The 17,621-nt window shown below is 40.2% G+C and overlaps 1 protein-coding gene across 1 annotated transcript in view; it reads right to left on the bottom strand.

Moving 5' to 3' along the window:
• Positions 1-2,631: 2,631 nt before the first annotated feature.
• Positions 2,632-17,621, bottom strand: part of FAAP100 (FA core complex associated protein 100) — a 28,410-nt gene continuing 13,420 nt past the window's right edge. The window contains exons 8-10 of the mRNA XM_044675746.1: positions 11,641-11,727; positions 3,417-3,560; positions 2,632-2,684 (exon numbers count right to left, since the gene is read on the bottom strand). Coding sequence (XP_044531681.1) covers positions 3,429-3,560; positions 11,641-11,727 — 219 coding nt within the window. The 3' untranslated portion in view covers positions 2,632-2,684; positions 3,417-3,428. The remainder of the gene's footprint in view (positions 2,685-3,416; positions 3,561-11,640; positions 11,728-17,621) is intronic.

The following is a 17,621-nucleotide window of genomic DNA, read 5'->3' as shown; positions in this document are numbered from 1 at the left end:
CTTTACATACAGGAGGCACCAGCAAATTATATCCTAGCCAGCTCCATGTAGCTTGTCTCTCCTCAGGCTCTTGAGCTCCGAGATCTGCCTGGCAGTTGGCTGAAATCCAATTAGGTTAGCCCTGCAGGGTGATTGCAAAAACCCAGAGACCTAGATTTGTCAGCTCCGGGATTCAAAACTGCCTGAATTGGCAAATGGAGAAACATTATGAAGAGACCAAAGGCAGTGGGGTGGATAAGTCTCACAGACAGATCCAACAACCGCCCCCCAAATTTTAATCTTTTCAGATGTGGGATGGCCAAGGACCCTGGAGGTTGTTTGTCACCTGCCCCATTTAAGGAACCCATAATGCTTTGGGTTCTGGGTTCCTTCTGAGGTTCTTCCTGGTTGCTCCTCTTTCTACAGCTGTTTTCTTGACCTGGGTCCACAAACTTGCTTTTTAAACTTTTTATAGTCATATTTCAATATGATTGGTTTCCTTTATAACTTTATGTATTTTATTTTGTACATTAAAAAAAATGATTCTGAAAAGGTTTCCCCACAATCCCAACAAAAAAAGTTAAAAACATCTAAAATTTCTGATATGGCCAAACAGAAGGGATTAAGTGTGTGAGTCAACATGAGGAAGTCCTCAAGGAAAAGCCTGACCCAAATCCAGAGTGGAAATGGGTTGACTTAGAAAGTTCAAGCTCCTTGTGGTCCTAACCTCTTGGAAGCAAGATAGTCCCTCCATGGTTCAGATTAAAACCAGCCAATGCTGGCAGCTGAGCCTATGCAAAAATGAGGAGGGCTCTTTCCTCTAGTGGGAAGTCCTGCTCTGCCAGCTGCAGTCTCCAAAGCAAACATGTGGAATAAAGAAATCATCAGGAGAACCAAGCTATTCTGTAATTTCATCTGAGTCAGAATGACAACTCTAGTCTCCCTCCAATTGGCCCAGTTCCCTTCTTCCCCTTCCCCCCATAATGCTAAATCACCAGGTAGATGCCTGGGGATGGTGAATATCTATTTAACGACTCCCCCAAAACATTTTTTGGGCAGAGAAAGCTTTGGATAGAGAGCATGACAGGGCTGGAGAGGGGAGGCATTGGTAAGAAGGAGCACCCAGCAGCCAGGGTGAGACAGAGATGAGAAAAACTTCTCACCCCAGTTCAAGCTGTGGTACCAGGCCCTTCTAAGTCGGGAACAGACTGCCCTCAAACCTTTTCTGTCCCCACTAGCATTCTCAAGAGTTGTGGGGTGCAGGGGAAGCATGTAACATTAATCTGGTGGGGCCCCAGGGACTAGATACTTTGGGAGGCAAGTTGCTCAACACTAAGATTTATGTTTATGGGTATGAAATGCACAATACAATGAGGGCACTGGAGTGATCACTTCCTCTGCCTAGGCTTTATCCCTAAGTGCTAGAAGCCTCCCTAATGGCCCCCAGGGCCACTGAAAACAGAGCAAAGGGGCTCAATTATTCATGCAGAGTGGTAAGTTTTCAGGCAGCCAGTCACACAGAACTCAAGGGGAAGCCTAAGAGAAAAGGAGGGAGGGTAGAAAGTAGAAATTAAGGTTGAGCAGCCAAATACCAAATATTGGAGTAAGGGGAAGGGAGAGGGAAGAGAAGAACAAAGTGGAAAGGCAAGGAAGATCTGAAGAAACTCAATGGAAAAGAATCATTCTTATGACAGACCATAGGTTAACAGCCACAGTAATTTTCTTGTTACAGACAGCACTTTAAACAGGAAGGAAATGAATCCAACTGAAACCACCACTAGAGAAAGATGCAAAAAATGTAGGTAAGGTAATACACTGTTTTTTTTCCCCTTCCATTTCCCCCCTTCTATTTTAAGTAATTAATTTAAAAAAACCACCCCACACTGCACCTAGGACTCTGAAGGTGAGTGGGGCCAGGGGAAATAGTAGGCAGGTACTCTGCCTGAAGCTTATAGTAAGTAAATACAGGGGAGGCAGAGGAGACTGGCCAAAGACTGGTCATTCACTTGGCCAGAGCACTGCCTATAGGAGACTCCCAGAAAAATGACTGAGTTCTAGAGACCTAGATTTCTATATCACTAAATGTGGAGTTATTTAGTATTCTGGCCACCGTTACAGGGGACTGTGAACATGGGTTGAAATGACAGGTTCTTTTCCACTGTGAAACACAAAGCCACTGCTGAACTATGAACATCAGAAGCTAAACTAGCACTCACGAGCAACACACAATATACATCACCTATTGTCATCATGCCACGGGTACAAGGATCAAGAACCATTCATGCATGGGGCAGTTATCCTAAGAATGACAGAAACACTCACTGCTCTTCAGCCTCAATTACCCAAAGGGGAAGCAAATGAGCAGGGAATGGGAGATGTGAGTGGGAATGAGGATGAGTTCTGCTCTAGGCAGGGTAAGAGGTTCCTGTTCTGAAGCAGTTAGCTGACTCTCTGGTGCTGTATAATATCAAAAATGTTAAAAACAAATCCACCCCTAGAAACCTTTCTCTGGCATGAAAGGGCCCTTATCAGGCTTAGATGTCCCCATCCTGGGGGAGAGGAGGGTCAGAAGATTTCCACAGTCTATCCCTGCACACTGCTTATTTCTCAATGGAGAGTATATCTTCAATCCCAACCTTAGGGATCATGTGGAAAATTTTCTAGCAGTCAAGAGGTAAAATGTCAGAGCTGTTTAACAGAAGAACCTGTAACAGGAAAGAAAAAAAAAATTAAACTTACATACACATACTTCTGTGGAACTGAGCCTAGGTTCCTGAGGTTATGCCAATAAATGCTATTCTGGCAGAGTGAATTCTCAGGAAGGTCCTACTAAGCCTGGTGATGGACTATTTGCCTGCTGGTGGAAGTCTGGTTCATTTAATTTGCAGAGGCTTATCACCAGAAGGCCACCACCAGGAGACCTTTTTTTTTTTTTTTTGGCCAGAGCAACTCATGAAGCCATATACTAAGGCATAGAGAAATTGGGATTTAAGTCAATGGAAGGATGAAATTATAGCTCATTTGGACTTAATATTTAACTATACACATATTTCCTAAAGTGAGTCCCCTTCCCATCATGAGCACATATACACAGACATAAATAGCTTTCCTAGTATCTTCAAAATGATTCAATTACTTTTCAGGTATGCAAAGGAAGGTACATAAGTATTATGAAAGAATGGTACACCTATACTGTATATTCTATTAGGGAGGAACCTGAACTAGAGACATGTTGTTTTCAATGGATTACATCTAGGAAAAGTAGCAAGTCCATCTTACAAACTTGCCAATATAATGCCAGGCCTTAAAGAGTAGATAATAAATGGAAAATTACTTTAAAAAATGAGGTAACTTCATGAGGACTTCCCTAGAGGAAGCCAGGATGGGGTTGGAGCTCTTTTCCCTCAGAAGAGGGAGCCTCTAATGTAAGGCCCTACCTGTGCCAGGGGTCACAGCAGGATGAGGCTCGGGTTGCGCAGCTGCTTGTATACTTGTAGGAGTTTCTCTGCAGCGGCACTGGCACTGGCATCATCTTCAACACACAGGCGATCTCTCAGTGCCTGAACCTCCTTAAGTAGCATCTACCAGGGGAATAAAGAAAGTAGGGTGGAGAGAAATGTTAAAATGCTAAGAAAATCACTTATCAATGCAATAACTAACTAGCCATGATGCCAGAAGATTCACAATTAAACATGATGCTCATCTCCTGAGAGATAGGACACACCTCAAGGGGAAGACTCAGACAAATGTTTTCCTGAACATAGTCAGTGAAGGAATTCGTTATACTTCACTCTACATATCTGTCACAAGGGTTTTATTTTTCTTTCTTTTTCAAACTCAAGTGAATTAATATATGTAATTTTCTGCAAAAGTTTTGCAAATCTTAAAGCATTATGTAAATGCTAGCTGTCAGTGAGGTAGTTGGGATAAAGTGAGAAACTTGGAATCAGAAACTTATTACCTGAGTTCAAATCCAGCCTCAGATACTTACTGTGTGATCCTGGGTAAGTCACTTAAAATTCTCTGGGCCCAGTTTCCTCATCTATAAAATGAGGATAATAAAAGCACCTATCTCCCAGGGTTGTTGTAAAGATAAAATAAAGTATTTATAAAGTGCTTTGCAAACCTTAAAGTACCATATGAATTATTTATAATTTGAAATATTAATAATTTATAATACATAAATAATTACATATTTATTTCTCCCAAAGAGGAGTGGTAGGGAGAGAAAGCAGATTTTCATTAACTGAAGACAAAAATTAAGTTAAAAAAAAAATAACTTGTACTATATTGTAAGAAATGATGAGTATGGGCACCATGGCTGAGCAGTGGACAGAGAGCCAGACCTAAGAAATGGATTAAAATCTGGCCTCAGATGCTTTCTAACTGTGTGGCCCTGTGCAAGTCACTTAACCCCCATTGCCTAGCCCTTACTACTCTTCTGCCTTGGAACCAATACTCAGTATTGATTCTAAGATAGAAGGTAAGAGTTTTAATAAAAAAAAAAAGGAATGATGAGCACGAAGAATTTAGAGATGCATAGGGAGATGAACCAATTAAAAGTGAAGAATATAGAATCAAGAAAATAATAGGCAAGGACTAACAAAGTACTGTTACATACAAAATATAGACAGAATGGATATCTCAGAAGGTGGGGACTGAGAAAGGCCTACTCAAGAAGGTAGAATTTGAGTGGAGTCTTGAAGGAAACCATAGAAGCCAAGAGGAAGTGAAGAGGAAGAATATCCCAGGAAGGGGGGAGTGGGAGAAGCAGTCAGTACAAAGGTTTGAATGAAATAGGCATATGTGGTATTATACTTGAGGACTAGCAGGCAGGCCAGTATACATGAAGGGGAGGCAGGAAGAGACCAGGGAGGAAGAGCTTCAAGTACCTTCATATTTGATTCTGGCAGTAATAATCACGAAGAGCTTGTTTCTGGGTTGTTTTTTGGGGGGTAGGGTGGGACTAGGCAGCAATATGGTCAGACCAGCACTTCATGAACATTACTTTAAGAAAATAAAACAAAACCTTATCTGATAGATGCTAAATATCAGTTCTAAGAAGAGCAGAAAGGTCTAGACAACTAGGGTTAAGTGACTTGCCCAGGGTCACACAGCTAGGAGATGTCTGAGGCTAGAATTGAATAAAGGTCCTCTCAACTCCAGGCCTTCGATCACTTTGACAGCTCTAGGAAAGATAGAAAGTAGGGGAGAGACTTGAGGTCGAAAGACCAATGGGACTATTGTAATAGACCAGGTAAAAAGTGATAAGGGCCTTTATATGAGTGGAGAAGAGATATATATATGATGGATGTAAAAGCAGAAATGAAAAAATCTGAGAGCAGACTGGATGTGGGAGTTGAATACAAGTGAGGAGTTGAGGCTGACATTGTGGTTTCAAGACAGAGTGACCAATAGGACCGTGGTATCCTCAACATTAATAGGTTTGGGGAGTTTGGGAAGAGGAACATGTTTGAGAGTAAAGGTAATGAATTCTGTTTTGGACATATGGACTTTATGAGATAATTATAAAAACCAAGCTTGACCCTAGGGAAGAGCTGAGAAAATACATTTCCCTCTTTCCCTTCCAGAGACTATGGTCACTAGACTACTGGTTAGTTTTGTTGAATTGTTTTTCTCCCCCTTTCTTTAATTCTCCACTACAAGGAACAGCTTGCTACAGGGTGAGGGGAAAGAATATATTTAGAAATTGAAATGAAGGTGATGTGAAAACAAAAGATATCAATGATTTTTAAAGTAATTGTTGGTTCCTGAAAGGAAAGGGCTAGCTGCCTTTCGAAAATGTTACCATGGAGAGTTCTCCCATCTCAAAGAAAAGCAGGAGAATCAGAATGCATCCACAGCACATCATTTTACTAAAATCCTAACAGCAAGAGCTACAAAATCACCAAATCCTGTCAGGGCTTGCTCAAAGTTCCAAAATATCTGGCTAAACTGGAATGTGAACACAAGTCACCTTACTCCCAAATCACCGTTTCCCACTACAATATGCTACTTCTTTTGCTTGAAAACCCTCCATCCCCCATGGCCACCCATTTCACTTTCAGAGAACTCTAACTGGTAGGAAGTTTTTAATTTGATGAAACCTAAATTGACCCTTTGTGACTTCTACCCAAGCTACTTGTTTTATTTATTGGGATCAAGAACAAGTCTAATCCCTTCCCATCCTGAGTGCCAATTCTTCAAATAGAGGTCTTATTTATCCCAAATCTTCTCTTCTCTAGTCTAAACAATCCCAGTGTCTTCAAAGGATCTTCATATAAAGGCATCTTTACCTGGTTACCTTTCTCTGGATACTCTGCAGATTATCACAGAATTTTGAGAGCTAGGCACAAAGAGAACCCCAACTCTACCATGCCTGACAAGTCTTCAGCCAGCCTCTGTTCAGAGACCTCCAAAGAGGGGAGCCCTTAGTTCCTGAGGCAGCTCATGCCATTTCAGGACAGGTTTAACTGTTAAGAAAAATTTTCCCAACATCAAGTTTAATTGTCCCTTTGCAACTTCTATTCATTGCTCTAGATCAGGGGTCAGCAACGTATGGCTCTTTCTGCAGGAGCCATAAAGTCAATTTTTTTTCAGATGCTGTTACAGGAGCGCGCACTGTGAGCACTGTACGGCTCTCATGAAATTACATTTTAAAAAATGTGGCATTTATGGCTCTCATGGCCAAAAAGGTTGCCAACCCCTGCTCTAGATTCTAACCTCTGTGGCAAAACAGGAAAAATCTAATACATCTTCCATGGGCAGCCTTCCAAACACATAAAGTCATCAATCATGTCTGATCCCTCACATGTCCCACCTCTACCTCCACTTCCAGAATCTCCTCTAGTTTCTTCAAATGATCCTGATATGGCATTGGCACAAGTGACTTTACCATCCTATTTGCTATCATCTGGTCAATCTCCAGCTTTATCAAAGTCTTCTCCAACCATGGTTCCCAGAACTGACCAAATGCTCTGATCTGACATCAAAGTACAGTGGGACCTCCACCTCCTCATTCTTGGAAGCTATGTCTCTGAATTTAGTCCAAGATGGTATATTTTTGGTTGCCATCATCACACTGCTGACTCATCTCAATGTCATCCCTAAATGTGGTACCCAGAAACAAACATCTTTCCCATCTCCACCCTCTCACGTGAGAAACATGCCTCTTATTTCATGGGAAAAAACGAGGCCATTCATTGAGATCTCCCTCTTCTAACCACCTCCTCATCTCACATCATACAAATGCCTTTTGCCATTATTTCCTCCTTCACTCCTATCTCACATGAAGAAGTGGCCAAGGAAAACCCCCTCTATATGCACAAGTGACAGCATTCCATCTTGTTTTCTCCAACAGATTGCTATATCATCCCCACTCTCTCATTTATTCTCAATCCCCTCCCTGTCTACTGGCACTTTTCTTACTACCTACAAACATGCCCACATCTCCCCTGGCCTCAAAAACCCCCCCCTTGATCTATCCTCTCCACTAGCTATCATTCCGTATTTCTTTTCCTTTTTGTGGCAAAACTCCTTGAAAAGACTGTCTATACACAATGCCTCCAATTCCTTTCTCCTCACTCTTCTTAACCCTCTATAGCAGGAGTCGGCAACCTTTTTGGCCGTGAGAGCCATAAATGCCACATTTTTTAAAATGTAATTTCATGAGAGCCGTACAGTGCTCATAGTGCGTGCTCCTATAACAGCGCCTGAAAAAAAATTGACTTTATGGCTACTGCAGAAAGAGCCATATCTGGTCCTCAAAAGAGCCAGATATGGCTCGAGAGCCATACGTTGCCAACTCCTGCTCTATAGTATAGTCTTTAACTTAATCATTCATTTGAAACTGCTCTCTCTAATAATCTCTTAATTGCTGTATCTAATGGCCTTTTTTCATCTTCTTCCTTTATGGCCTCCTCACTGCAGACTCTAATATTGTTATTTACCCTCTTTCCCTTGATCTCTTCTAAGTTGGATTTTTTTTTTAAACCCTTACCTTCTGTCTTAGAATGAATACTGTATATTGGTTCTAAGGCAGAAGAGCAGTAAGAGCTAGGTAATGGAAGTTAAGTGATTTGCCCAGGGTCATGCAGCTAGCAAGTATCTGAAGTCAGATTTGAAACTAGGATCTCCCATCTCTAGGCCTGGTTCTCAATCCACTGAGCCATCTAGAGGGACTGAGAATAAATAACTTTGGGTATGTCCCAGGGCTCTGTCCTAAGCCCCTTCTCTTTTCCCTCTATTCCATTTCACTTGGTGATCTTATCAGCTCCTCATGGATTCAATTATCATCTCTACACAGATTTTCCTAACCTCCACTCACATTTCCAACTGTCTATTAGATAATCTATATCACTCTGATATCCAAAACTTAACTCACTTTCCTTTTCCTAACTTCCCTATTACTGTTGAGGGCACTGCCATCCTTTTAGTCAGTCAGGCACAAAACCTAGATGTCATCCTTAACTCCTCACTCTCATCCCCTATATCCAGCTTGGTGCCAAGTCCTGTCAGCTTTACCTTGGGCCTTTTCTAGTATATGCTCCCTTTTCATCTCTGACACTGCCACCAACGTGGTGCAGACCCTCGTCATCTCCCACTTAAACTACTAAAGCTTGCAGGTTGGCCTCCCTGCCTCATGTTTCTTCCCACTCCATTTTCCACTCAGCTGTCAGATTAATCTCCTCAGTGCAGATCTAACCATGTCATCCCCATTATTCAATAACCCCAGTGGCTCCCTATCACTCCAGGCATCTTATATCTTACACCTTCTTACCATGTACTCTTTGATCTAGTGATGCTGAGTTCCTTGCTATCCTTGAACAAGATACTCCATCTTCAGACTGAATATTTTTTTTATTTTGAATATTTTCCCATAGTTACATGTTTCATGTTCTTTCCCTCTCCCCCAAACCTCCCCATATTGGTTCTAAGGCAGAAGAGCAGTAAGAGCTAGGTAATGGAAGTTAAGTGATTTGCCCAGGGTCATGCAGCTAGCTACCCCTGTAGCCGATGTACAATTCCACTGGGTTTTACATATATCATTGATTAAAACCTAATTCCATATTATTGATAGTTGGACTAGAGTTATTGTTTAGCCAGACTCTGAATATTTTGACTGGCTATCCCTAGACCTGGAATCCTCTCCCTCCTCATCCCTACTTCCAGTCTACCCTGGCTTCCTCTAAGTCCCAGCTAATACTATCTTCTGTGAGAAGCTTTTCCTGATCCTCATCTGGTACATAGCAGCCCCTTAACAAATATTTACTGATTGACTAATCAGGGTAGAGTAGAGCAGGTCTATCACCTTCCTAGATATAGTCTATGAACTAAAAACTTTAAATTTAATAGGAATAGTGATCCAAGCACAATAATAAATGTTTTTAAAAAACACATATACAACTAGCAATAGCAGGACAAAGGTTGAACAAGTAAGAAGAGTTCTTTATATTCTGCAAAACACTTTTTGTATAAACCCTAGCTGTTTTTATTAGGAGTAGAGTGATTAGAAGGGCATAGGCTACCTGGAAAGGCTTCATGGAAAAGATAAGCCTCAAGTACAGTTTGAAAGGAGAAGAGAGAAGGAAAATTTTGGGAATGTAACATTCTCCCAATGTATCAGAAGCATTAGTATATAGCAGGAACAAGAGTTATGTTTGTCTTTAGAGCCAAGCAGAACAAGCCTAATGGAAGAAGAGACAGAGCACAAAAGCAAAAACACCAGATAAGAGAAAGCCTGATACTCATTATCAGTAGGGCAAAGCACTTGTGAGTGGTTTTCCAAGTACTGGTGATACGTTTACACATTCACCTGGTTGTTCTTGTTACCACTTGGAAAAAGGCTAGCTAAAGGTAAAGGCTGCAGTTTCTCAGTGAAACCAAATGTCCCAGACTAGAAATGAAGCCCATGATCACTGAATCTCACAGCCCAAAAGACCTCAAGACCATCTATTCCAATGATAGCAAACCTATGGCATGGGTGGCAAAGAGTGCTCTCTGTAGGCACTCAGCCACCCTCCCTTCCCAACCCCCGCCTGCAAAGTTCATTACTTCAAAGGCAGAGGGACTCTGGCAGAGCTGCTCCCCCTCCCCCCTGCCCCATGACTTTTTTTTCACATTCCCCCACCCTCTGTCCAGCAGTCAATGGGAGGGCACAGGGGGTAAGAGCAGTAGAGTGCTTGGGCCACTCCCCTCCTCCTCTTCACCTGTGCTAAAGACTTTTTTTTCCACTTTGCCCACCCGTCTGCCCAGCAGACCAATGAGAGCACTTCCTCCCTCCCCTGTGTTTGAAGGTGGGGGCAGAGCATTCCCAATATGGAGTGGGGCAGGCACAATACTTGGTCTGGGGGGGGGGGTGGGGTTGGGGCTGGGCATTCCATCTCTAAAAGGTTCACTATGATTGATCTACTCCAACACATCCCTGAAGAAAAATCTTTCATACAACATAATGAATGGTCTTCCAGTCTTTGCCTGAGGTAAAGGGGGTACCCCACTACTTCCCAAAGCAATTTATTCTACTTTTAGACAATTAATTATTAGGGAGTCTTTTTTCATATATCAAGCCTGAATCTGACTTTCTGTAATTTCTGCCCATTGCTCCTAGTTCTCTATCCTTTGGAGCTAAGTAGAAAGTCTAATTCTTCTAGCCTGTGACACCTCTTCAAATACTTGAACATAGTCTTCTCTTATCCAGGATATTCATCCCTAGTTTCTTTTAATTGTTCCTTATATATAGCATGTCCTCAAGCCCCTTTATAATCCTGGTTACCCTCTTCTGGACATTTCCCAACTTATTAATATGGTACCCAGAAAAGTAATTCATTTGAATGCAATTACTTGAATTCATCATGAGCAATGAGGTAATTTCCTATTATGTCTTTAACTCAGTTTATCAACTCCATTAGCCATTTTATTCTTTTCCTTCTAGTTCAAGGATTATTCTTCTTGGTAGATAAAACAGAAACAAAATAAAGGTTAAGTAGCTCTGACTTTCCTTCACTGTCTACCATTACCTCTCATTTACCCAAGCAGTAGGTCCATTTCTTCTTTGATTCCTCTTTTCCCCCACTTTTCAATATCTTTAGCTTTTTTGAATATCCTCAGCATTCTGGGCTTTAGCACTCCTGATGTTATTCTTCTAAGATCATGTCACTTTTTGCATTCCTCCTGTTACCTGTTCTCATTGATATTATGTCCATATGCAATTAGCTAACTTGCCCCTTCCAATTTTGGTCACACCCTAAACTATGTAGAAAAAATAATCTGGAATATTAGGCTCCACCTGGCATGAAAGTGTGAGCCTGATTCATTTAGTGGCTAGACATCAACCAGACTTCAACTCCAGGAGCAGAGCAGCCTGCCCCACTGGGATAAGCATTAACATTGAGCAGTTCTTGGAATAAAGGTAGGCAACATCTGTGGCACCATAAAGGGATAGCTATGAACCCTTCCTCCCTTCTAGTTATGTGCTTATATAATGAATACGTATCTAAGATCACCTGCTGACATTCCTATCTAAACAGAAACATTTATTAAAGTGACATAGACAAGAATGCAATGTACATCCCAAATTATCCCTTCACCCCTAGGCCAGTTAGAGCCTAGTACAGTGACACAATGTTAGGTTTTCTAGAGGAGAGGATACAGGTTGTCACTCACCTCATGATTGGCATGGATCTGTCGAAGATACTGCACTCGGAGATCAGGTGGGTTAGAACCCTGAGCAGCCTGGTCCATGATCATTACCTACATAAGAGAGAGCAAAGTAGAGGAGGAAATTAAAAAACAAAACAGATTTAAAAAACAGTAGTCAAGTTCTATTATCCTTTCCTAGGGCAGCCTGCAGAAATCTTTCAAAGAGTTTTGCTATTTTTTTCTAAAAGAGCTATAAAGCTGCTTGCTTAGGCACCTTGACCATTTCCTTTCCTGTTCTTAGCTTGTGCTAGCCTTTACCTATCCTCTGATAGTCAACAACCATGTTTACTTCTCCATCAGCTGTCCTGATGTATACCTAAAATCTCTGGGGATGGTGTGTTTCTTCCAGGAGGGACTGCAATTCATTTCAGGCATCTGTCTCATCCCCTTCTTAGAATGAAGAAATGAACCCTGTTCAAACTCATCTCTTCACTGGCTCTCCATGGATGTGAGCCTGACATTTTTCCTTTTATCTTCTGCAATCTTCTTTTAGATCTTCATCTTTACAGCCTCCCTCCCCACTTTTACACTCTATTAATTCCATTCTGTTATCTTCCCAAGCCTCTGTAGTGCCTGCTGTTTTATGCCTCTCTCAGGCCTCTCTCCTGCTCACTCTTCACTGCTTTCTCTACTTTCCTGTTCATTCACATGAACTATTTTCCCTGTTCCTTGTGTGGTTAGGACTCTTGCTGCTGCCCTTACATAGAAACCTAGAGGGCAATGGTTATTGACAATGAAACAGATTTCATTGTGTCTTTTCTCATCTACTAATCTTCCCATCTCCCCCATTTCCCCCCAGAAACTTCTGCTCCACCATGCTCATCTTCTTCATCCCTTCTCTTTTTCTCCTATTCTCATCTTTGGGCCTAATTATAAATTTAGTTGTTCAGACATTTCCCATCTAAGCAATAATAATCCCATGATCTTCCAGGTAAGGACACTAGTGAGACCTGCTCTTGCCTTCAATCCCCTGAAGTTATCTCATGCTGAAGCCTCCAATGAAGTGTCCCATTTATTCACTCCACTTGGTCTAGTTTATGGTTGCAGTATTTAAAAAACAAACAAAAGGCTTCTTGCTTTCTGAAAGTCTCACCACAAAACCCCAATCTGCTTACTTAACTATGATGTGAGTCCAAAGAGATCTAGGGAGACTCATCAGGGGCTCATCAGCTGGGACTATAGCTGGATGAGCAGAAGACATATGAGACACTGCTACCCAAATCAATTTAGGCACTTCAAGAACCATCTTCCATTTCTCTATACTCCATTTTCTATGTGTATGAGTGTAAATGTGTGTAAATCAGGTAGAGAGAGAGAGAGAGAGAGCAGAAGGGAGATAGGGAGGGAGAGGGAGAGAGAGGAAGAAGGGGAGAGGGAGGGAGGGAGAGAGAAATAGAGAGAGAAAAAGAAAGAGAGAGAGAGAACACTTTCAAACAAAATAACACATATGGCATTCAATTCAATTTCAACAAGCATATATTAAATATTTACTAAGGGCAAAGCAGTATGTTCAGCCTTGGAGATAAAGATTTTAAGAAAAAGAGAAAACAATAACTATACTACAAATCAGAAGAATGTAAGCGCATATAAGAGGTCAGAGAGGAATGAGAGGATGGGGGAAGAGTAAGATTTTCTCTCACCTCCACCAGGTACCACCTTCTACATAACACCTTTCTTGGTCCCCCCCCCCCAAGTACTAATGTTCTTCTACCAAAATTACCTTATATTTAACTTGATATTTAATTGTATTTAGTCAGCCAATTGATAAATATTTATTAAGCACCAACTATGTGCCAGGCATTCTGTTAAGCACTAGAGATACAAAGAAAGACAAAAGAGTCTTTGCCCTCAAGGAATTCACAAACTAATGGAAGACACAACATGCAAACAACTGTACAAACAAGCTATATCCAGGAAAAATAAGAAATAATCAACAGAGGGAGGCATTAGCATTAAGGGGACTCAGAAAAGGCTTTGCATGGAAAGTGGGATTTTCGTTGGGACTTGGTAGCCAGGGAAGCCAAGAGGTAAAAGAGAATTCCAGGCATAGGAGGCAGCTAGTAAAAACGCCCAGTATTGGGGAAATTAATGTCACATGATCAGAATATAGGGGCATTATGGATTTGGTATAAGGTATACTAGAACCAATGGAGTTTTTTCTCATATTTATTCTATATAAATTTATACAAATACTTGTTGTCTTCCCCACTAAAATATAAGTTCCTTGTGAATAGGGATTGCTTCATTCTTGTGTTTGAATTCCCAAGGCCTAGCATAGTGCTTGGCACATAATGAGTACTTAAATGTTTATTGTTTGATTGATTCTGAGGTGGGGCTAGTGAGAGGGATCACAGAGGAGGTGGCACCTGAGCTAAATCTTGAAGGGAAGAATGTCAACAGGCAGATGTAGAGGCAGTATATTTCAGGCATGAGGCAACCACACTGGCATGGAGAAGAGAGCTCAAAAGCTAGTAGCCCTATTTTTCTGGAACAGAGCACATAAATAACAGGAGTGCAAAATAAAATTACAATGGTATGTTGAAGCCAGATTGTAGAGGGCCTTAAATGACTTAATGAATGAAATAGCATTTATTAAATGCTAACTACAAGCCAAGTCCTGTACTAAGCACTGGGAAAACAAATACAAAAACAAAGAGAGTCCCTTACCTCAACAAACTTACATTTTAATATAGCTGATAAGGATTTTGTATTTTTTCCTATAGGTCAGTTGTCTCCAAAATGGGTTATATGCCCCACAAAGGGTATACAAGAAGATCCACTGGGGTGCAAGTACAGGAAGAAAATCTTAGAACTTCTTTTTATATTTTTTTATATTAAAAAAAGAAAAAAATTAGGTTTCACTATTATTTAATATATAAGCTGCTGCTGCTGCCCTTACTATTTGATCCATATGTGAAATGGTCAAGAAGGAGATATGGAACATGAAGTATCCTGAAAGAGAAGTCTGAGTTCCACACAATTGACAATGCCACTCTCATTCATTTCTCCCCTTTTGGCAAATTTCAAAATATTACATTTTGTGTCAGCCTCCTTAAGTGGATTTACAGATTATGTTATCTGCTTTTAATTAAACTAATTCTCAAAATGGTCAAGTGGCTTAAAAAGATTCCTGCAAAGAAACCATGGACTGACAATAATACTAATAATGCAGCACAAGTGAACAAAAAGAAAATGGCAGGGATGATGCATCTACCCTTCACATGAGTATTTTGTTAGCTACATTATATGCATAAACAGTAACAAACTAATTAGATCTGACATGAACTAGGTAAAAAAAATCTGAAATTGTCAAGATTAGCTGAACATGGGGGGCAGCTGGTTAGCTCAGTGGATTGAGCCATGCCTAGAGACAGGAGGTCCTAGGTTCAAATCTGGCCTCAGACACTTCCCAGATGTGTGACCCTGGGCAAGTCACTTGACCCCCATTGCCTACCCTTACCAATCTTCCACCTATAAGTCAATACACAGAAGTTAAGGGTTTAAAATAAATAAAAAAAAAAAAGATTAGCTGAACATGGATTTTTGTTTATTATGGTTAACAATATAATAGAGATATTAGCTAATGAAAATAAGAAGCCACCATGATTAGCAAAGCATTTAAAAAATAAATTTTTGTTGCTGAAAACTAGGCATGTCACCTATAAGAACTCTTCATATGTAACCCTTATGTAACTTGGAAACGGAATTTTCTAACCTCTAAAAATCTTCCAAAGAATTTCAGTGGATTTTGAACCCATTTGCTAAAAATGTAAAAAGGCAACACTTTCCAATTAGTTTATAAGAACAACTGAATGGCTGCAGGGAAGATGAAAATTTACCAACCAAGTTATCAGAAAAACCTTTGCTTAATTGGTGGATAGTACTCAAATCTAAGCCATCATGATTTAGCAAGTACAGCCACTGATGCACTTTTTCCATTTGGATCTATATGTCTTTGTGATGTATCTTTGTCAGCTGTGACAGCCTGTAAGACTGAACATCAAAGTAAAATGGACTTAGAAGTAGTCCCTGGAATTTCTACAGCACAAAGCCAAGATTTATTTTTCAAATGAAGCATATTAAATAATAATGCCTGAAAAATGTTAACAACTTTTTAGAGGCAAAAAATTCTGTACCGTTAATAAAATGAAAATATTTTATCTTTGTGTCTATTTTTGCATACATTTGGCAATGCACAGAATCTCTTATTATGTGTAGCATATAATTTATAAACAAATATTTATTACTGGAGGTGTATACTCAGAAACTTTTTAATGATAATGACACAAAATCCCTTTGAAGATCACTGATAATGGCCTTAGGGAAATTGCTGAAGATTTCTGAATATAGGAATGAAGTGACCATCCCAGTGTATTAGGGAGAGGAAATCACCTTGCCAAACCCATGAACTACAGATTAGAAAAGGAAAAAACTCAAGTCAAGGAAACCAGTCAGAAATTGAGAACAAAATTCCAGGTAAAGTTGTGTTGGTTTGAATTATGGTGGTGGTAGTGAGTAAAAGGGGAAATAGATGTGAGAGATGTTTCAAAGGAAGATTGAGAGGACTAGGCAATTGCCTGGATATGAAGGAAGGAAGTCAAAGATAACTCTGAGATGTTGAACTCACACTGATTCAGTAGTAAATAATATATTTGTTGAACTGGACATGGCTGATATAGCTTCTCTTCTATCATTGCCATCAGCAAAACACATTTTAGATCCTAAACCAATTAAAACAAACCTTATCCAGACTTTGTCATTCTTTTTCATGCAAACAGTTCTAGAATGGAGCTATGAGACTTATCACTTTGCCTAACACTTTTCAGGTGCTCTCTGCTCCTTTTTTTTAAAGACACCTTCCCAGTCTGGTCAGTTGCCCCTTGCTATATGGAGAAGTCCTGCTCTGAGATCCAAAAATGTAGAATTATGGGTCCCAGTTTACAAGACTTCTGAGTTATGGTACCAGTTAAGGGCCAAGGACAGGAATTTCCTGAAGCACTGAGTTTTGTGAGTGAGAAACTACAAACCACCTGAACTACTGGACCACATCATAGGCAGTCTCTTTCTACATCCCTGAACCCTAACTCAAGTCATAGTGCAACTTGTTCCCTGATCTTAATGCTCTACTGATTTTTCACTTTCCTATACCATTTAAATATGCTCAACAGATCCCAAATGAAACAAAAAATATTTCTTCAGCAGGACAGTTTTCTAGTGTAATGGGGGGGGGGCCAGGGAGGAAAGCATCAGATTTCAATTCTACTATTACATATACTATATGCATCTACTATATGCATAATTTTAGTCAAATCATTTCTTCAGTTTCCTCATCTATAAAATGAAAAGTTTTTAAGGTTATAATAATGTAATAATGTACTTAAAGTGCTCTGTAAACCTTAGGGCCATATATCACTGTCACTTACTAATTCCTTTAAAAAATTTTTTTCAATGAAGTTGAGATAGAAGCAGTCCCAAGACAAGCCACTATTCCATTATTTTTTCATAGTGAATCTTCTACAGACTTGTGTAGGAGGAAAAAATAACTGCCCTTTTAGTTTAAAAAGAATATTGGGATATAAGCTCATCCTCTTATAGGCTCACTGAAAGCAATTCTGGTGCACATTTCTGACACTCCAGTAGCAGATAAGACAACAGGTCCTATCCTGTTGACAACCTGATTAAATGTGTTTTTGATTTCTGCTAGGGCAGCTAGATAGCACAGTGGATAGAGTACTGGAAGATTCATTTTCCTGCATTCAAATCTGGCCTCAGATACTTATTAGCTATGTGACCTTGGGCAAGTTACTTAACCCTCATTGCCTAGCCCTTACCACTCTTCTGCCTCGTACTGATTCCAAGATGAAAGGTAAGGGCTTAAAAAAATAAATAAATAAATAAATATGTATATGTATATGTATATGTACGTATGTGTGTGTGTGTGTATG

The sequence above is a fragment of the Gracilinanus agilis genome, chromosome 4 (assembly GCF_016433145.1).
Source record: "Gracilinanus agilis isolate LMUSP501 chromosome 4, AgileGrace, whole genome shotgun sequence".
In the NCBI taxonomy this organism is placed as follows: Eukaryota; Metazoa; Chordata; class Mammalia; order Didelphimorphia; family Didelphidae; genus Gracilinanus; species Gracilinanus agilis.
The sequence above is the reverse complement of the archived record's forward strand: the minus strand, read 5'-3'. Positions and strand labels throughout refer to the sequence as shown.